Genomic DNA, 19,319 nt, shown 5'->3' with positions numbered 1-19,319 from the left:
TTACACAACTGGACAAACACTACTAAATGGATCCAACCCTGGGACACAAGCAGACTCTCAAACTTGTAGAACCTGCTTACTGAATAAGCCACCAAGAGGGAGGGACTGAATACCTCTGGATCACACACCAGTTAACAGAAATTTCCCATTCCTCCCAGCCTTTAAAAGGGCAAGTCCTGCATTAAGTGCTTTAACTTAATGATTTCTGTAGAAACCTTACCAAAACACGCTTTGCAGGTCTGAGCTGTGCATGCCAGGATAAAGGGGATTTTATATTCTGGAAAAGACTGCTGCCTTTCATTTGTTCCTGGAGACTATTCTGCGTGGAGTTCACCTTCCAGGTGAGAACTCATCCTACTGGAAAGAACCAGTGCTTTGTGACACCCCCTACCCCCCCTGCTCCCTTTTCTCCTACAACTAATGACCTTGGTGATTTTAGAGAGGAAGTGTTGAGCTTATTTAGTGATACTTGGACCATGGGAAAAGGAATCTATTACCATTGAGAGACAACGTTTCTGCACCTACTATGTACACAGCAGATGTAAGGTGGAAAAGTTCTCAGGAGGACTAAGTTAGTTCTCCTTTATGATCAAATAAATCTTATGAAGGGATTTTGGAAGCTGGTGGGTTAAGGGAGAGGTAATAACATTGAAAAGAAAGGATTCTTTGTCCAAGTAACATTAATTTAGTACCTAGTGTATAGAGACACTATGCAGACATTATTTTGTTTTTCCTTGGGGAAATATTTTAAACAAGGCAGCTTATTCCTTGCATAAGTGTTAACCAGGAGGGTAAAGTACTCTATTAAAATCAGAGAGAAAATATTCAGACCAGATGTACTGTTCATTTAAATCATGTGTGTGTGTGTGGGTCGGGGGGGCGGGGGGAGGGCGGTGGTGGGTGTAATTTAAATGATTTTATCTATAATGCTCTGACCGTAAAATAGGTTTCTTAAATTTTTGTTTAATATATTTGAATATTATTTAAAGCTTAAAAATAAGCTTTTCATCCAGCAATTACACTTCTAAGAACTTTATCTTAAGAAAATAAACATGGATGCATATTTACATAATTATTAACAATAGAGAAAAAGAGTTAACAACCTTAATGTCCAACAATAGGAGACTGGTTTAAAATATGTATGTTATGTGCATACAATGCAATAATAAAAATATAATGTTTATCATTTACAATAATGAAATATATATTCACTATATATAGATATTTTATAACATTCATGTTCTAAACATATTTTATGAAATGGATTATGTCATTTTAAAAACAAGCTATTAAATTATATATATATATATATATATATATGCCATTATTTTTGTAAAAAATTAATCAATGCCTAAAAACAAATGGATACATATTCTCAAGTTAATATGTATCCATATTAACTGGATAGTGGAATTTTTCTTTTATTTATAAAATAGTTTTTTAATATTTTATTTACCCTTCTAAATTTTTTCTATATTCTTAAAATTCTCATGTATATTGCATATTGAATATGTATAAGCACAGTTTATATACAGATATTATAATAATAATAAAAACTATGTACTATTTTCTGTTCCACATTTTCTCCTTTTGTTTTAATACTGTCCCTTGTGCATGCCTGTGTTGTATCATAGTTCTTATGTTAATGGCTCCTTGTAATTTCAATATATTAATTTATGTAACCTTATCCCAGTGACAAAAGTGACTGTGTCTTTTTTTTTTTCCTATTTGTTGATGTTGCTATATAAAAGTACTCTTTACACTCATTTTCCTTGTTTAAGTTATCACTTTTGAAAACATTTCCAGTAAGGAGAAGACTGGGTCTAAAGCCCCTTCTTTGTGGACTTTGCCCACTGCCTTAGGCTGAAAGCCCACATCAGCTATTTTAGAGCCACTTCAAGTTTCATAAACGTTGAGGATGAAGGAAATGTTCTCTCTGCTAAGTAAGATGAAGGATTCATGGGTTTATAACATGTCAAAGCTATAGAATTGTTCACATTATATGCTTTTAATTGTGCCCATTTAATTTACTCAGTGTGCCCTAGCCAGTTTGGCTCAGTGGATACAGTGCTGGCCTGCGGACTGAAGAGTCCCAGGTTTGATTCTGGTCAAGGGCACATGACCTGGTTGCGGGCTCAGTCCCCAGTATGGGGCATGCAGGAGGCCTCTGATCAATGATTCTCTCTCATCATTGATGTTTCTATCTCTCTCTCCATCTCCTTTCCTCTCTGAAATCAATAAAAATATAATTAAAAAATAAAATAAATCATTCAGCTTTGAAGTTGTTTTTAAAAGAGACCCAAAAAAAATCATAACAATGCCAGAAAAGACTTTCCTCTCCCCCAACTGAGAAGTAGTGTTAGGGGGATAAAATAGCTGTTATTTCCCCTCAAAGTACTGACAAGCAACTGAGGGTGTGGGACAGGACATATGCACATGGAAAAGTCAAGAACATTCACTTGTGCAATTTCAACCTGCTCAAACAGCAGTTGCCAAAGAGTAAATGAGATCTTTAGAACCAGAAACATTTTCCCATTGAAAACAACCACCACTGGTCCCATCGCTGTAGCTGATCATTCACAAAAGACATGTGTTTCTTAAACAAGAAAGAAGAAAGAAAGAAAAGAAGAATGAAAGAAAATAAAGGAAAGAAAGAATGCTAACAACGTCCTGGCCAGAGTTCTGGGAAGCCAGAGTGCTCAGCACTAAAGGGCTGAGTACATCAAACAATCTTTTCTCTGCTTCCTTCAGGGAATGATGGTAATCATGATACACAAATACTATTCTGTGCCAAGTACTTACTAAGAAATTCCCATGGTCTTTTTCACTCACTTGGTGCCAGTGCCTAGATTACCTCATTTAATCCTCACAAACTGTCTCTCACATAAGTGTTGATGTTATTCTCAGGACATGATTCACACTGAAAGCACTCACATGGTGGGCTAGGTTAAAGTTACACCCCATTTCTTAAAAAAACAACAACAATTAATCCAATGGACTGAGCTGAAATACTGTGTGGTTAGCTTCCAGTAATGATATCTATACTAATAAAAGGGTAATATGCTAATTAGACTGGGAGACCTTCCAAGAGACCTTCTAGATATTCTTCTGGAGAAAACCATTGTGGCGGGGATGAGGTAGAGGTGGTTAGAGGCCAAGAGGGGAGGGCAGTTGTGAGTGATCAGGCCAGGGTGGGATAGCAGTTGTGGGTGATCAGGTTGTTGAGGGGCGGGGCTGTTGGGGGTAAGCAGACCAGCAGGTGAGCCCGTTGGGGGTGAGCAGGCTGTCAGTGGGGGTCAGTTGGAGGTGATCAGGACAGTGGGGGGGGGAGCAGTTTGGAGTGAGAAGGCCAGCAGAGGGGCAGTTGGGGGCAAGCAGGCCAGTGGGGAGGGAAGGTGGGGGTGAGCAGGCCAGCTTGCGGGGGCAGTTAGAGGTGAGCAGGCTGGCATGGGGGCATTTGGGGGTGATCAGGCTGGCGGGCAGGCATTTGGGGGTGAGAAGGCTGGGGGTAGGGGTCAGTTGGGGTAAGCAGGCTGGCAGGCAGAGGGGTTAGGGGCAATTAGGCAGGCAGGCATGCAGGTGAGCAGTTAGGGAGCCAGCAGTCCCGGATTGTGAGAGGGATGTCCAACTGCCGATTTAGGCCAGAACCTTGTAAACCGGCAGTAGGACATCAGTCTAGGGGTCCCAGATTGGAGAGGGTGCAGGATGGGCTAAGGAACACCCCCTTACCCCAGTGCACGAATTTCATGCACTGGGCCACTAGTTAATAATAACAGTAGTAAAAAATTATAATTTGGAGATATTATATGCTAAAAACTCTACTATGCATTTAAGATGTATTAACTCATTTAACCATCAATATTATTTTCTTTTTATTTCTATACCAATAAGGTGTTCAGTTAGGTTTGTGTAAGACATTTCAGACACCAGTTTGTGAGGATAAAGACAATTGGTGAGAGCAACCGCAGAGGGGAGGTAGCCTGGAGCTGAGGAACAACTTTGATTTTTGGCAGAAGTTGCAAATCCATGGCTTTCTGATCAACCTCCCACTTCTCTGTCCTCTCTTATTTCTGTTTCTCTGTGTCAAGGGCTCAATCTCCTGATGACTGGGCTGACACTGCTCCTTCTTCCTAAAGTGAGATGTTTAAGATTTTGACCTCTCCTCTGTGTTTACTCTCACCAGTGGGCTTTATCCTCACAAACTGGTGTACTAAATTTCTTACAAAAAACTAACTAAACACTGATATTGGTCTTAGTAGAGATGGTGATGATGAATTTCTGGTGTGTTCTAGGCAGAGGAACTTAATTAAGGCACAGAGTCGCAGACATTAAGGCCCCTGCTCAGTTGCTTTAAGAAAACCACTCTCTTGCCACTGTGGTGCCCAAGGAGGATGATCAGAATGGTCCCGGGAGTAAAGTTGGCCCACAGTTTTCTCACATGCTGACTGAAGGGTATCTTGTCATGGCTCAAAAGCTTTGGTGGCACATCTTCAGTGGGATAGTATCTAGGAATTTTGCAAAGTATAATCACTTGGGTACCACCTTTCTTGTCACTACCAACTGGTTTTGTGACAGTAGCAGGAACTTTTTCCTTTTTCGTTTCAATCCAGGATTTAGCTACTGAATAATTCCACTTGTGCATGGCCTTTAGGAATACATAGCCAACTCCATCAAAAAATTATTAGACTTAATAAATGAATTCAGCAATGTAGCAGGATACAAAATTAATGACAAGAAATCTATGGCATTTCTATACACCAATAATGAACTTACAGAAAGAGAGACTAAAAAAGCCATCTCATTTACTATTGCACCAAAAAAATTAAGATACCTAGGAATAAATTTATCTCAGGAGGTAAAAGACCTATACTCAGAAAACTATAGGACACTGAAAAAAGAGATAGAGGAAGATATAAACATATGGAAGAACACACCGTGTTCTTGGATTGGTAGAATCAACACTATTAAAATGTTCATACTACCCAAAGCAATCTATAGATTCAATGCACTCCTCATTAAAATTCCAACAGTATATTTTGCAGACCTAGAACGAACTTTCCAAAAATTCATCTGGAATAAAAAGAGACCCCAAATAGCTGCAGCAATCTTGACAAAGAAGATCAAAGTAGGTGGGATCTCAATACCAGATTTTAAGCTGTATTACAAAGTCACTGTTCTCAAAACAGCCTGGTACTGGCACAAGAATAGACATATAGACCAATGGAATAGAATAGAGAACCCAGAAATCGACCCAAGCCACTATGCTCAATTAATATTTGACAAAGGAGGCATGAACATACAATGGAGTCAAGACAGTCTCTTCAATAAATGGGTATTGGGAAAATTGGACAGATACAAGCAAAAAAAAATGAAACTAGACTACCAACTTACACCATACACTAAAATAAACTCAAAATAGATAAAGAATTAAACATAAGACAGGAAACCATAAAAATACTAGAGGAACCCACAGGCAGAGAAATCTCAGACATATGCGAAGCAATTTCTTCATTGATACTGCTCCTAGGGCAATGGAAGTGAAAGAGAAAATAAACAAATGGGACTACATCAAAATAAAAAGCTTTTTCACAGCAAATAAACCATCAACAAAACAACAAGAAAGGCCACTGCAAGAGAGAACATATTTGGCAATGTTATCACCCATAAGGGCTTAATCTCCAACATCTACAGGTAACTCATACAACTTAACAAATGGAAGATAAACAGCCCAATCAAAAATGGGTAATGGATCTAAATAGATACCTTTCAAAAGAAGACAGAAGGAAGGCCAAGAGGCATATGAAAACATGCTCAAAGTCTCTAATCATCAAAGAGATGCAAATCAAACGACAATGCAGTACCATCTCACACCTGTTAGAATGGCTATCATCAACAAATCAACAAACGACAAGTGCTGGTGAGGATGCAGAGAAAAAGGAACACTTGTGCACTGCTGGTGGGAATGCAGGCTGGTGGGAATGCAGTCTGGTGCAGCCACTGTGGAGAACAGTACAAAATTTCCTCAAAAAACTAAAAATGGGACTCCCATTTGACCCAGTGATCCCACTTCTAGGAATATATCCCAAGAAAACAGAAACACCAATTAGAAAGCACATATGCACCCCATTGTTCATAGCAGCACAATTTACAATAGTTAAGATTTGAAAACAGCCTAAGTGCCCATCAGCAGATGAGTGGATTTAAGAAATTGTGGTATATCTACACAATGGAATACTACACTGCAGTAAAAAAGGAGTTCTTACCATTTGCAACAGCATGGATGGAACTGGAGAGCATTATGCTAAGTGAAATAAGCCAGGCAGAGAAAGATAAATATCACATGATCTCACTCATTTATGGAATATAATGAACAACATAAACTGATGAACAAAAATAGATCCAGAGACAGAGAAACATTGATTAGACCACTAACCGTCAGAGGGAAGGTAGGGGAGGGTGGGGGTAAGGGGGAGAGATCAACTAAAGTACTTGTATGCATATGTATAAGCCTAACCAATGGACACAGACAACAGGTGGTTGAGGGCATGAGTGGGCAGGGATAGGCAGATAATAGGAGAATAAGGACACATATGTAACAACTTAATCAATAAAGACATTTTTTAAAAAAAGGAATACATAGCCGACTAGGAATATCTGCCAATTGCTCTGACCAGGACAGGATTTCACCCCTGTAGGGCATCCTCTTCTTATACATATTGACTTTAGGGTTACCCTTCTTGACCTTGTCACTAGCATCAGCCTTCTTGGCTCCAGGTTTCTTCTCCTTAGTATCCAGCTTCTCAGCTTCTTCACCCTCCATCTTGCAAGATGAGAAAGAGAAAATAATTTTCTAGGTAGAATCTGTGTTCATTAGGAGGAATGAGTAAACCATGGAACCAAGAGGCTAAGGAACTTTTCCAAGGCTACAGAGGTTGTTAGTGGTGGCACTAGGGAATCACTGACTGCAACCTAATCGCCAAAGATGCACTAGCATATTTAAAGAACATATTTGTTAACATAAATGTTTATTAAATAAAATTTCAGGGTAGTGTAAGAAAGTGAAAGAAACATTTTCAAAATGAGAACCATGTGCTTTTTGCCAACTTCCTCCTTCCTTGCCATTACCAAGGACTTCAGTGTGGGTAACACCAATAGAGGGCACTGAAGAGGTCCTGGACATTAGCATAGAACCTGCTACTCTTGTCTCTTGGTGGTGGTCCCATCCGAACTTTTATGGTGTGTCTCCTTCATAGTAATGGTAGACATCTAGTGTGATTCTAATTTCTCTCCCCCCAAGGCAGTTATTTTAGAAGTGGGCAGAGTTATCTTACCTGTTACCTTCTAATATTCAGGTAAAGGTGTGTGGATCTAGTTCCTGTGTGTTCAACATTTTCTCATCCTGACTGTTTGTTGATCCTCCCTCTAGGCTAAAATACCAGTCAAGATGCTCCACTTGCAGGGTCAACAGATGCTGCAGATGCTAGAAAAATCCTTGAGGAAGAGCCTTCCTGAGTCCTTAAAGGTGAGACAATCTCAGGGAAAGAAAGGGTTGTGTATTCTTTTGATGGATGTGGGGAACAGAATGATCCTATCTAATAAAAGAGTAATATGCATATTGACCATCACTCCAACACACAAGATGGCCTCCCCCTTGTGGACAAATATGGCTGCCCCCATGTGGACACAAGATGGCCGGCAGGGGAGGGCAGTTGGGGGGGACCAGGCCTAAGAGGAGGGCACTTAGGGGTGGCCAGAATGGCAGGGGAGGGAAGTTAGGGGCAATTGGGCCAGCAGGGGAGCAATTAGGCATTGATCAGGCTGGCAGGGGAGTGGTTAGGGGGTGATCAGGCTGGCAGGCAAAAACGGTTAGGGGCAATCAGGCAGGCAGGCTAGAGGTTGGCAGCCAGCAGTCCTGGATTGTGAGAGGGATGTCGGGTGGGATTGGGCCTAAATGGGCAGTTGGACATACCTCTAGGGTTCCCAGATTGGAGAGGGTGAAAGCTGGAATGAGCCTCTACTCCCCACCCCCCGTGCATGAATTTTGTGCACCATGCCTCTGGTCCATTAATGAGCAGCTATTTTGTGGTGGAATTTCATTCATGCTCCACATCATTTACACTCATGTTCACATCACCTCTTTGCAAGAGGTATATTATGAAACTTCTTTGTACTATCTTTGCTACTTCATGTGAATAACTTAAAAGTTTAAGAAATAGCTATAGTCAATTTGGCTCAATGGATAAAGCATTGCCCTAAGGACTGAATGGTCCCTGATTCAATTCTAGTTAACGACACCTTCCTGGTTGCGAACTAGATCCCCAGTGGGGGACATGCAGGAGGCAGCCAATCAATGATTCTCTCTCATCATTGATGTTTCTCTTTCTCTCTCCCTTTCCCTTCCTCTCTGAAATTAATAAAAATATATTTAAAAAGTTTAAGAAATAAGGTTTGTTCATCCATGTCATAGAATGCTCTGAAGTTAATAAAATTATTTTTATTTATTAGAAAAGAACCATGACTAGAATGTATTAATTCAATGGGTAAAAACATTTTAAAATCACATCTATCTGAAATATTTATTTTGTAAATTTCCTGTGTATGTACATGAATAGTAGGAAATCTATTAAAAGATTTTTTCACCCATTTAAAAATTGAGGTATAATTGACATACATTACATTAAATGTTTACTAAATCCTACAATGGAGAGTTCATGATTTTCATTAATACATTTCACTAGTCTGAATATATTACAATGTAAATATATTTCTAAAAGATAAATTTATTGAGGCAAAACACTAAAACTTAAAATTGCTTGGCAGAAATACTCATTAGAGACCTTTCAATTTTAGAATTCCATCATTTCATAGAAATAACCATGTCTTGATCAAACAAGTTACTTTAACATCCTTTCATAATATAGGGTTGGGGAAAAGTAGTTTTACAGTTGTGAGTATGTGAAACAGAGTTAATAAAGCTATTGTAATAATCATGACCTGCATGTTTTTTCCAGATGAACAACCATAAACCTACTTTTACCAACCCCGGTATATTGACCCTTCCACTTTCTTGTAATGCTGCAGGTTTATGGGACCATCTTCCACATGAACCAGGGAAACCCTTTCAAGCTGAAGGTTCTGGTGGACAAGTGGCCTGATTTTAATACAGTAGTTGTCCACCCTCAGGAGCAGGTAAGGTGTCAGATATGGAATGACTGTGCATCTATGTTTGTACTTGCTAGGTGTTTATTTGCACCTGGCAATGTGAGAGACCTGGGAATATAGAAATGAATCCCAGGAATAGTGAACAGTCTCTGTCCTCAAAAATTGCACAGCCTGGAAGAGAATACAGGTGAATCCACAGAAAAATTACAGTATGGTCTGAAATGTGCAGCAACAGGAGAATTGAATGAGGTAATGATTGTCTAACCACTATGCTGTATACCTGAAACTAATCCTATCCTATCTAATAATAGACAAATATGCAAATTGACCACACCTCTGACACACCCACAAGCCACGCCCACCATCCAATCAGAGCGAGCATGCAAATTAATCCAAACAAAGATGGCTACAGCCACAGAGAGCAAGGTTTCCTAGGTAACAGAGGAAGCCAAGCTTTCCGCCTGCCCTTGCCAGGCCTAAGCCTCCACTCAAGCTACAAAGTTTCAATTATAGAAGGTAAACAAATTCAAACAAATGGCGGCAGAATGGAGCTTGAGAGAGCAGGCCAGGGTTGCCGCTGGCAACAGAGGAAGCAAAGCTTTCTGCACACCCTGGCAGGGCCCAACCGCTTAAGGCAACAAAGTTTCTATTATAACCCCAATACAAATGGCTGCCAGCCTCGGAGGGAGCCCCAGGCTTGGCTCCGCTCCAGGCTACAAAATTTCAATTGTAGAAGGAAAATAAATTCCAAATACCAGGGCCTCTGCTTGGGTTGCCAGGGGGCGTGGCCGGCCTGCAAACCACGACAGGCCCCTTGCTCAGGCCGCCCCATGCCCCAAGGGAACCCTCACCTGATCCGGGACACCCTTCAGGGCAAACCAGCTGGCCCCCACTCCTGTACCAGGCCTCTGTCCTATCTAATAAAAGAGTAATCTTCAGATTGATCATCACTGCAACACACAATATAGCTGCCCTCATGTGGTCAAAGATCCTGCCCCCATGTGGACACAGATGGCCACCACAAGATGGCCAGCAGGAGAGGGCAGTTGGGAGGCACCCAGCCTGCAAGGGAGGGCAGTTGAGAGGGAACAAGCCTGCAAGGGAGGGCAGTTGGAGGTGATCAACCCTGCAGGAGAGGGCAGTTAGGGGTGACCAGGCCATCAGAGGAGGGAAGTTGGGGGCAAACAGGCTGGCAGCAGAGTGGTTAGGGGGTGATCAGGCTGGCAGGCAGAAGCGGTTAGGGGCAATCAGGAAGGCAGGCAGGCAAGCAGTTGGGAGCCAGCAGTCCTGGATTGTGAGAGGGATGTCCGACTGCCCTCAAGGGGTCCCATATTGGAGAGGGTACAGGCTGGGCTGAGGGACAACTCCCCTCCGTGCACGAATTTCATGCACCGGGCCTCTAGTACTGTATAATAAAAGCCTAATATGCAAGTTGACCGAATGGCAGAATGACCAGTGGAATGACCACTCGCTATGATGTGCACTGACCAACAAGGGGCAGACGCTCAGTACAGGATCTGCCCTCAGCCCACCAGTCCAAGACCAGCCAATGTGGATGCCAGCAGGGATCCCCTGATCACCCCACTGGTCGCCCTGCATAGGGAGGTGACCGGCAGTGGTGGGAAGAGGGGCAGGGATGGCTGGCGAAAGGGACGGTGCCGCCTCCTGATCACCTTGCCAGTTGTTCTACAGATTGGCCCTGATCATTGGCCAAGCCTTGGGACCCTACCTGTGCATGAATTTCATGCACCGGGCCTCTAGCATAAAATAATATTGAAAAGCCGCTATAATTGGAAAATAAACTTTATTATTAAAAGAAATAACACAGATGGAATGCTGATTAAAATTTTATAGGAGACATTTTCATACTCACTGTGTTTTTTTTAAATTTCTTTATTGATTAAGGTATCACATATTTGTCCTCATCCCACCATTCCCATCCCAAACCCCTTTCCATACATGCCCCTACCCCCCTGTTGTCCGTGACCACTGATTAGGCTTATATGCATGCATACAAGTCCTTTGGTTGATCTCTCCCCCTTACCCCACGCCCCCTACCTTCACTCTGAGTTTTGACAGTCTGATTGATGCTTCCCTATCTCTGGGTCTGTTTTTGTTCATCAGTTTATGTTGTTCATTATTTCCCCTAGATGCTCACTCATTGTTATGTGTTTTTTTTAAATATCATTTTTATTTATTTATTATTTTTTATTAAGGTATTATATGTGTACATATCTTACCATTGCCCCCCCCACAACACTCCCTTACATGCCCTCACCCCCCAGAGTTCTGACTCCATTGGTTATGCTTATATGCATGCATACAAGTCCTTCGGTTGATCTGTTATCTTCCCCACCTCCCCTAACCTTCCCACTGTAATTTGACAGCCTGTTTGATGCTTTACTGCCTCTGTATCTATCTTTTTGCTCATCGGTTTGCAATGTTCTTTATTATCCACAAATGAGTGAGATCATGTAGCATTTTTCTTTCATTGACTGGCTTATTTCACTTAGTATAATGTTCTCCAATGCCATACAGGTTGCTGCAAATGGTAAGAATTCCTTCTTTTTTATGGCAGCATAGTATTCCATTGTGTAGATGTACCATAGTTTTCTGATCCAGTACTCATGGACGTTACTTTTCTCTTGGAAACTCCAAAGCAATTTCTTCACCGATACTACTCCTAGGGCAATGGAAACTGAAGAGAAAATAAATGAATGGGACTACGTCAAAATAAAAAGCTTTTGCACAGCACAAGAAACCATCAACAAAAACAACAAGAAAGCCCACTGTATGGGAGAACCTATTTCCAAATGTTATCACTGATAAAGGTTTAATCTCCAACATTTACAGGGAACTCATACAACTTAATAAGGAATATAAATGATCCAATTAAAAAATGGGCAATGGACCTAAATAGATACTTTTTGAAAGAAGACAGAAGGAAGGCCAGGAGACATATGAAAACATGCTCAAAGTCACTAATTATCCGAGAGATGCAAATCAAAATGAAAATGCAGTACCATCTCACACCTGTCAGAATGGTTATCACCAACAAACGACCAGTGCTGGGGAGGATGCGGAGAAAAAGGAACCCTTGTGCACTGCTGGTGGGAATGCAGACTGGTGCAGCCACTGTGGAGAACAGTATGGAGTTTCCTCAAAAAACTAAAAATGGAACTCCCATTTGACCCAGTGATCCCACTTCTAGGAATATATCCCAAGAAACTGGAAACACCAATTAGAAAGGACATATGCACACCTATGTTCATAGCAACACAATTTACCATAGCTAAGATTTGGAAACAGCCTAAATGCCCATCAGCAGATGAGTGGATTAGAAAACTATGGTACATCTACACAATGGAATACTACACTGTTATAGAAAAGAAGGAATTTTTACCATTTGCAGCAGCATTGATGAAACTAAATAACATTATGTTAAGTGAAATAAGCCAGGCACTGAAAGAAAAATACCACATGATCTTACTCATTTATGGAAAATAAAGAACATTATAACCTGAGGAACAAAAAGATAGATAAGGAGGCAGTATTGCACCGAACAAACTGTCAAATTACAGCGGGAAGGCTGGGGAGTGTTGTGGAGGGGGGGAAAGAGATCAACCAAAGGACTTGTATGCATGCATGTAAGCACAACCAATGGACATAAGACACTGGGGGAGGGGATGAGGGCAAACGACAGAGGGTAGGGGAGGCCAGGGGAAGATCAATGGGGTGAAAAAAGGTGATATATGTACTAGTATATGTAATACTTTAAGCAATAAAAAAAAATATCAGACCATAATGGAACTGAAAACCTGTATGGCAATCACAAAATACAATTATTTTGGTTGATTCTGCATTTCCCAATACAAACAGGAAATGGTGGATGACCTTGATCACTACACAAATACTTACCAAATCTACTCCAACGATCTCAAGAACTGTCAGGAATTGCTTGGCTCACCAGAAGTCATCAATTGGAAACAGCATTTGCAGATCCAAAGTAAGTAAGAGGAATGGGAAGTGTGCTGACTCGCTTCTCTCTCCTGACAATTTCCCTTATGATTCATGTCTTTCTCCATACTTCAGACCCTCAGCCTGCTATCAGGTTTTTACTCAGCTGTGAATATACCTGTAATGGAGAAAAACACTCTCAAAGCTTGCAAAAAAATGGGTTTCATATAGAAAACATAATATAATTGTATGATAGCCACAAATTTATTTTGCAGACATATCTAGAATCACTTAGGTTGATTGAATGGCAGGGCAGAGCTTCCCCTAGGTCCTTCCATGCCAGGAATAACAATGACAACTCATGCCATAAAGCACCTCCTAGATCATTAAGGAAACTGTCATGGTTATGAGCATACCATCCAGAATCACACTCCCTAGGATGGCATTTGTCTGTTATTTGCTATATCATACTAGCCACATGACTTACCCTCCCTGATTTCATACATAAAAGTGAGGATAACGGTAACTAAAACACAGGGGTGTTGAAAAGATGAGATAACATGTTGAATAGAATTGCTTAGCACAATAGCTGGCTGTGTCAATTAACTTGGACTGCATAGCAAACCCCATAATTCTGTGAATCAACATTTGGGCTGGGTTTTGCAAGGCAGTTCTTCTGCTGGTTTCATCAGGATTTCCTCTTGGAGCTGTAGGGTGTTAATGGATGGACTATGTGTTGGTTGCTCTAGTATGGCATCACTCACATGCCTGAATGACCGTTCTGGCTGTTGGTGCTGGCCACCATAGTGACAGCATGATAGAAGCACAAGTCCTCAGCTGACTAGCCTAATCCTATCCATATAGTGTTGGTCTCAAGGAAATCAGGGGCACAAAGAAAGCCCAGGTTGCAAGCCCCCTTTAGCCTCTCCAAGCATCAAATTTACTCTTTCCCAGTGGGAAAAGCAAGCCATATGGGCAAGGCCAGATGCAGTGCCTGAGAGGACTATTCCAGGGAAAAGATACAAAGAGATGTGGGCACATTGTGGGTTATTCCTGCAGCAATCTGTCATACTATGAACAGAGTAAGCACACAAGAGATGTTGGCTACTATTGTTTTATAATGCACCTCCTGTGATTATGAAAACAATATGTTCATGTAACCCAGAAACTTGGTTCCAGTCTTTGTATGAACACAATATGTTCATGTAACCCAGAAACTTGGTTCCAGTCTGTGCATTGCCACAAATGGTATGACCCTGGTTGTGAATGAATCTCTGAGCATGTTCATTGCACAAATCCTGACTATAATCACATGTTGGCAGTACTAAGCCAGAACCTAGGTTTTTAGACTGTAAACGTAGACACGTACCACTCTGGACAACTAACCTAGGTTCTGGACAGCTTCTCCATAAAATGCACTGAAATAATTGCATGTCTCCTTAAAACCCCATCTAGGTTCCCAGTCCAACCTGAATGAGGTGATACAAAATCTCGCAGCCAGGAAATCCTTCAAAGTCAAGCACACAGAGCGCTTTCTCTATGCGGAACTTGACACTGTAAAGAAACTGATTCCTTCCTTGTTGGATGTAAAGAACTTACCACCTGGTGGTGGCAAACCCAAGGCCATGTAAGTTTGCACTACTCACACCTCCCATTCCTGAAGTAGCCTCCCAACTTCTCTTTCTGCTTTTATTCCTGCCTCCCTATGGTCAACATGCTTCAAAGCAGCACAAATCATCGTTTTTCAGAAATGTATTATGGAAAATAGTTATAAGAACAAATATAATAAGTACTCATGGACTTTACTTTTCTCTTGGAAACTCCATAGCAATCAAGAAATGCTTAAACTCTCATCCCTGGATGTTACCCACGCTGCCCTGGTGAATAAATTCTGGCATTTTGGTGGCAATGAGAGGAGCCAGAGATTCATCGAGCGCTGTATACAGACCTTCCCCACACTCTGTCTGCTAGGGCCTGAGGGGAACCCTGTGTCCTGGGACCTGATGGACCAGACAGGAGAGATACGGATGGCAGGCACCCTGCCTGAGTACCGGAAGCAGGGCCTCATCTCCTATATCATCTATATCCAGTCCCAGGCTCTAAACAACCTCAGCTTCCCCGTATATTCTCACACTGACAAGAATAACAAAATTATGCAGAAAATGAGTTATAATCTGCATTATACCCGCATGCCCTGTACCTGGAACCAGTGGTACTGTGTGCCTCTGTGACTCCATCCTATAAACAAGTATCAGATGAGCCCCAACTTGTGGCTGGAGCAATGGATGGGTTGGCAAAAGAAAGAATAAATTGTACATAATTTTAATTATCAGTAAAGCAGTGGGCTCTGGGGAGGCAGTGCAAATATTCAATACCATGTTCCCTGCACTCAAGTCACTGCTGGCTTCCCTTAGATGTCTCAGGTTGACGCAGTTCCTGGCACTCCACATGGTTTACTTCCCCCACACTTCCGGGCATCTCCATGACACTCTCATCAGCTGAATGCTGCCCAGAATGGCTTCTCCTGGAACTCATAGTGTGGATGTGTAGAGCCTTGACAGATTTTCGAGGGAGAGGTATAGTTTTTGAGCATTATGACTTATTCTTCTCTCTTCCTATGGTCTTTCTCTTAATGATCAGCAAGTGGACTCTGCTCAGTAGGTCTGTAGAGATCATCCTCTCCTCTTATTGCTGCTTTCTCAATACATTAAAGGATTATACATAAATATGTATGAATACTAGGTTAAACATAGTGTACGTGATATGTCAGGGAGAGTTTTGAAGAAAGAGAGTAACTTATATTAGCCTGTCCTCTCTTCACTCCCACAGCAGGGAAAATGATTCAATGTTGCTTCTAAAAGCAGAGCTTTCTAAATCCACCCAAACCCCAGACAATAAAGAGACTTTGTGTTTGACTGTACAAGTTGACATGAAATGGGTCGTGATGGGAAGAGCCTGAGTTGGGTTTATGGAGAGTGAGAAGACCCAGACCTATGGAGGTGGCTATTAATTGAGAAGAGAGAATTTTAGGGGAAGGCAGTACATCATGGATACCTACCGTTTCACTTGACCTTGGCACATTGTTTCAGGATGCTTAAATTCAATGCAGTTCAGACAATAGTCTCATGGGAAAGTCTGGTTGGTGGGTGGTGTTGGGCAATTTTTGTCCCAGTTGTATCAGGGTAGTTGGGAGAGTTTCCTGCCACAACATTTCAACAGGAACAGCACTACACCTTGGCACTGGGCAACAAAGAGAGCACTGGACTGAAGACAGTCACCTGGACTAAGAACCTGTGTGCTTTTGGTCCATCTACAACTAGAATTAGGCTGCGGAATTAAGGATGAAGGCCCCACAAACAGAGAAACCAATGTGTGAGGTTTAATTTCTTGTCCACTCAAAAGAGTGGAGGCTCAGTTTAGAGAAGGGATTCTCAGCCTTGGTACAATGGGCATTATAGGGTGGACACTTCTTTGTTATAGGGCCATCCTGTGCATTTATAGGATATGGAGCAGGATCCCTGCCCACTACCCACTGGATGTCAGTAACACTTTCCATTCCAGTTATGACAACTAAAAATGTCTCCAGCTCTTGATAACCTCCCCTGGTGGCAAAATCAACTTCAGTTGAGAGCCACTGGTTTAGAAGTTGAGGTTCTCTCACTTGAGGATGCATCTGAAGCATTTCGGGGGATTGTTAATACAGATAGTGGGCCTCACCCTTAGATTTTCTGATTCAGTAGATTTGGGGTAGAGTCCCAGATTTACATTTCTAACAAGTTTTCTGATGCTGCTGGTCCAGGAGGCATAGAACTATAGATGAAAATTAGTATTGAACACTTCTTAGATATATTGTTTTGCCTTAGTAGTTATAATATAAATTTTTTAAAATCTATTTTTATTGATTTCAGAGAGGAAATGAGAGGGAGAGAGAAATAGAAACATCAGTGATGAGAAAGAATCTTTGATCGGCTGTTTCCTGCATGTTCTCTACTGGGAACCCCGCCTGCAACCTGTGCATGTGCCCTTGACCATAATTGAACCCGGGACCCTTTAGTCCCCACGCGAACACTCTATCCATTGAGCCAAACTGGCTAGGGCAATGTAAATTTTTTTCTAATTAATATGTCATATTTTATAAAATTATTTTTTTCAGTTAAATATATATTCAATATTTTATATTCACTGCATCTATATAATACTAGAGGGCCAGTGTATGAAAATTGGTGTACTCTGGGGTCTCTCAGCCCGGCCTACACCCTCTTGCAGTCTGTGACCCCTTGGGGGATGTCCGAATGATGACTTAGGCCCACTCCCCAAGGGATCCCCTAAGCTGTCAGTCACACATCACTCTGGCAGCATGGGGGCACTCAGGGGATGGCCAATTGTGGCCTAGACCAGCTCCTTTGTGGCCGCCTCCTTGGAAGACACGACACCAGGACCAGGCCCATGCTACTGCCTCTCCCACTACCTTTGCAGAAGCGGGGGGTGCCAGGACCGCCATTGCTGGCCTGGCAGTGCAAGCTTGCTGGCTACGACCCCCACCTACTGGTTGTTCTGGTAGGCCATTCCAGAAGGTTATTCTGCCATCCAGTCTAATTAGAATATTAGCTCTTTATTATATAGGATAGTAATTAGATAGCTATATAATTTACAACATGATTTCCCCAATAAGTTTAGTTCCTACATCACTCCACATGTAGTTATTTTAATACTAGAGGCCCAGTGAGCCAATTCGTGCATGGGTGTGGTCCCTAGGGTTGGCTGTCAATTGAGGTCCATCGAGAGGGCCTGCGGGCCAGAAGTAAGGACCCTGGAATGTTGGCCAGCCGACCCCCAATCAGGTCCTATCTGGGGGTGGGGGGGTTGGCTGGCAGGGTGGGGGACCATGGGAGGTTAGCCGGCTGGGTATATGGGTTCTGAGAGGTTGGCTGTGGGAGCACACGAACCACCAGGGGGTAGTTCCTGCGTTGTGCGTCTATCCCCTAGTGGTCAATGCATGTCATAGAGACTTGTCATTCCACCGTTCGGTCAATTTGCATATTAGGGGTTTATTATATAGGACTAGAGGCCCGGTGCACAAAATTCGTGCACTGGAGGGTGATACCTCAGCCCAGCCTGCACCCTCTTGCAGTCTGGAACCCCTCAGGGGATGTCCACCTGTTGGCTTAGGCCCGTTATCCCCGAGGAACGGGCCTAAGCCAACAGTTGGAAATTCCTCTCACAGTCCAGGACCCCTCCTTACCACCCACCTGCTTGCTGCTCCTTACCATTTGGCTCGCTGCTCCTTAGTGCTGCCACAGAGGCAGGAGAGGCTCCCGCTACCACCACTGTGCTCACCATCTGTGAGCCCCACTTTTCTGTGTAGTTTTCTGTGGGCCAACTGCTTTCTTCCTTCTCATTTAGGGCCAGCAGCATGTGAGAGCAGAGTGCAGTGCTGTGGAATGCAGAGGGCTGCCCAGACCTGAGGGGAGTGGCCAGGCCCATGGGGTCAGAGGTGGACACAGAGGACATTAACTCACCGAATTGGGGGGCAGTCTGGCCAGCCTGGTACCTGCCTGACCCAACCCAGGCAGGTACCAAGCAGAGTGTTTGCCTCTCCATTCTCCATCTTTTCATCTGTGACACCTGTCACTCTTGCCAGGCCTCCCCCAAAGTGAGTTCAGCTCAATCCCTCAATGTAAAAGGGCAAGGGCAGGGGGCTCCACTCCAGTGCCCCCTGATTCCCAGTGAAAGGACCTGGTCTCAGGATGGTGGCCACAGCTGTAGACCATACATCTGTTTCAAGAAAAGTTGGGAATGCAGAATTTTGTATGAGCCCCTATTCCAAAAGGTGGCAGTTTATTCACATTGTGGCAAAGACACCTTTAAGAGTAACATAAGTGGGTAAAGTCAGGGCCAAACCGGGCCATTTACTCATCCAATATCTCTGAGGTGTATGGACAGAACCAACTCTCAGCTCTTAGCAGGACACTTTCGGGGTGTTATTTAAGCCTAAAGGACAGTAGACTGTCTCCATTCTTGTTCTTTGGGATTTTTTCATCATTGGATAAAAGGATACATACATTGGGGCAATCCTCTCAAGATACAATATTCCAGTTGTACCCATGTAACCACAACAGCGCCACTCAGAGGGAGGGAGCCAACAGATTGGGAAAAGGCAATTCTGAAAATCAAAGCAATGACAGAGATGCTAAGCCTTT

At 42.6% G+C, this 19,319-nt stretch overlaps 1 protein-coding gene across 1 annotated transcript; it reads left to right on the top strand.

Moving 5' to 3' along the window:
• Positions 1–200: 200 nt before the first annotated feature.
• LOC307110073 (glycine N-acyltransferase-like) lies at positions 201–15,350 on the top strand (the record flags this gene model as incomplete). Its single annotated transcript, XM_079789118.1, has 6 exons — positions 201–341; positions 7,427–7,522; positions 9,082–9,189; positions 13,042–13,168; positions 14,575–14,746; positions 14,948–15,350. Exons 2-6 carry the CDS (start codon positions 7,445–7,447, stop codon positions 15,348–15,350), a joined length of 888 nt encoding a protein of 295 aa, XP_079645244.1. The 5' UTR covers positions 201–341; positions 7,427–7,444.
• Positions 15,351–19,319: the final 3,969 nt, after the last annotated feature.

The sequence above is a fragment of the Cnephaeus nilssonii genome (genome assembly GCF_951640355.1).
Source record: "Cnephaeus nilssonii genome assembly, chromosome: 13".
In the NCBI taxonomy this organism is placed as follows: domain Eukaryota; kingdom Metazoa; phylum Chordata; class Mammalia; order Chiroptera; family Vespertilionidae; genus Cnephaeus; species Cnephaeus nilssonii.
Note: the sequence above shows the minus strand (reverse complement) of the source record. Positions and strands in the feature narration are given on the sequence as shown.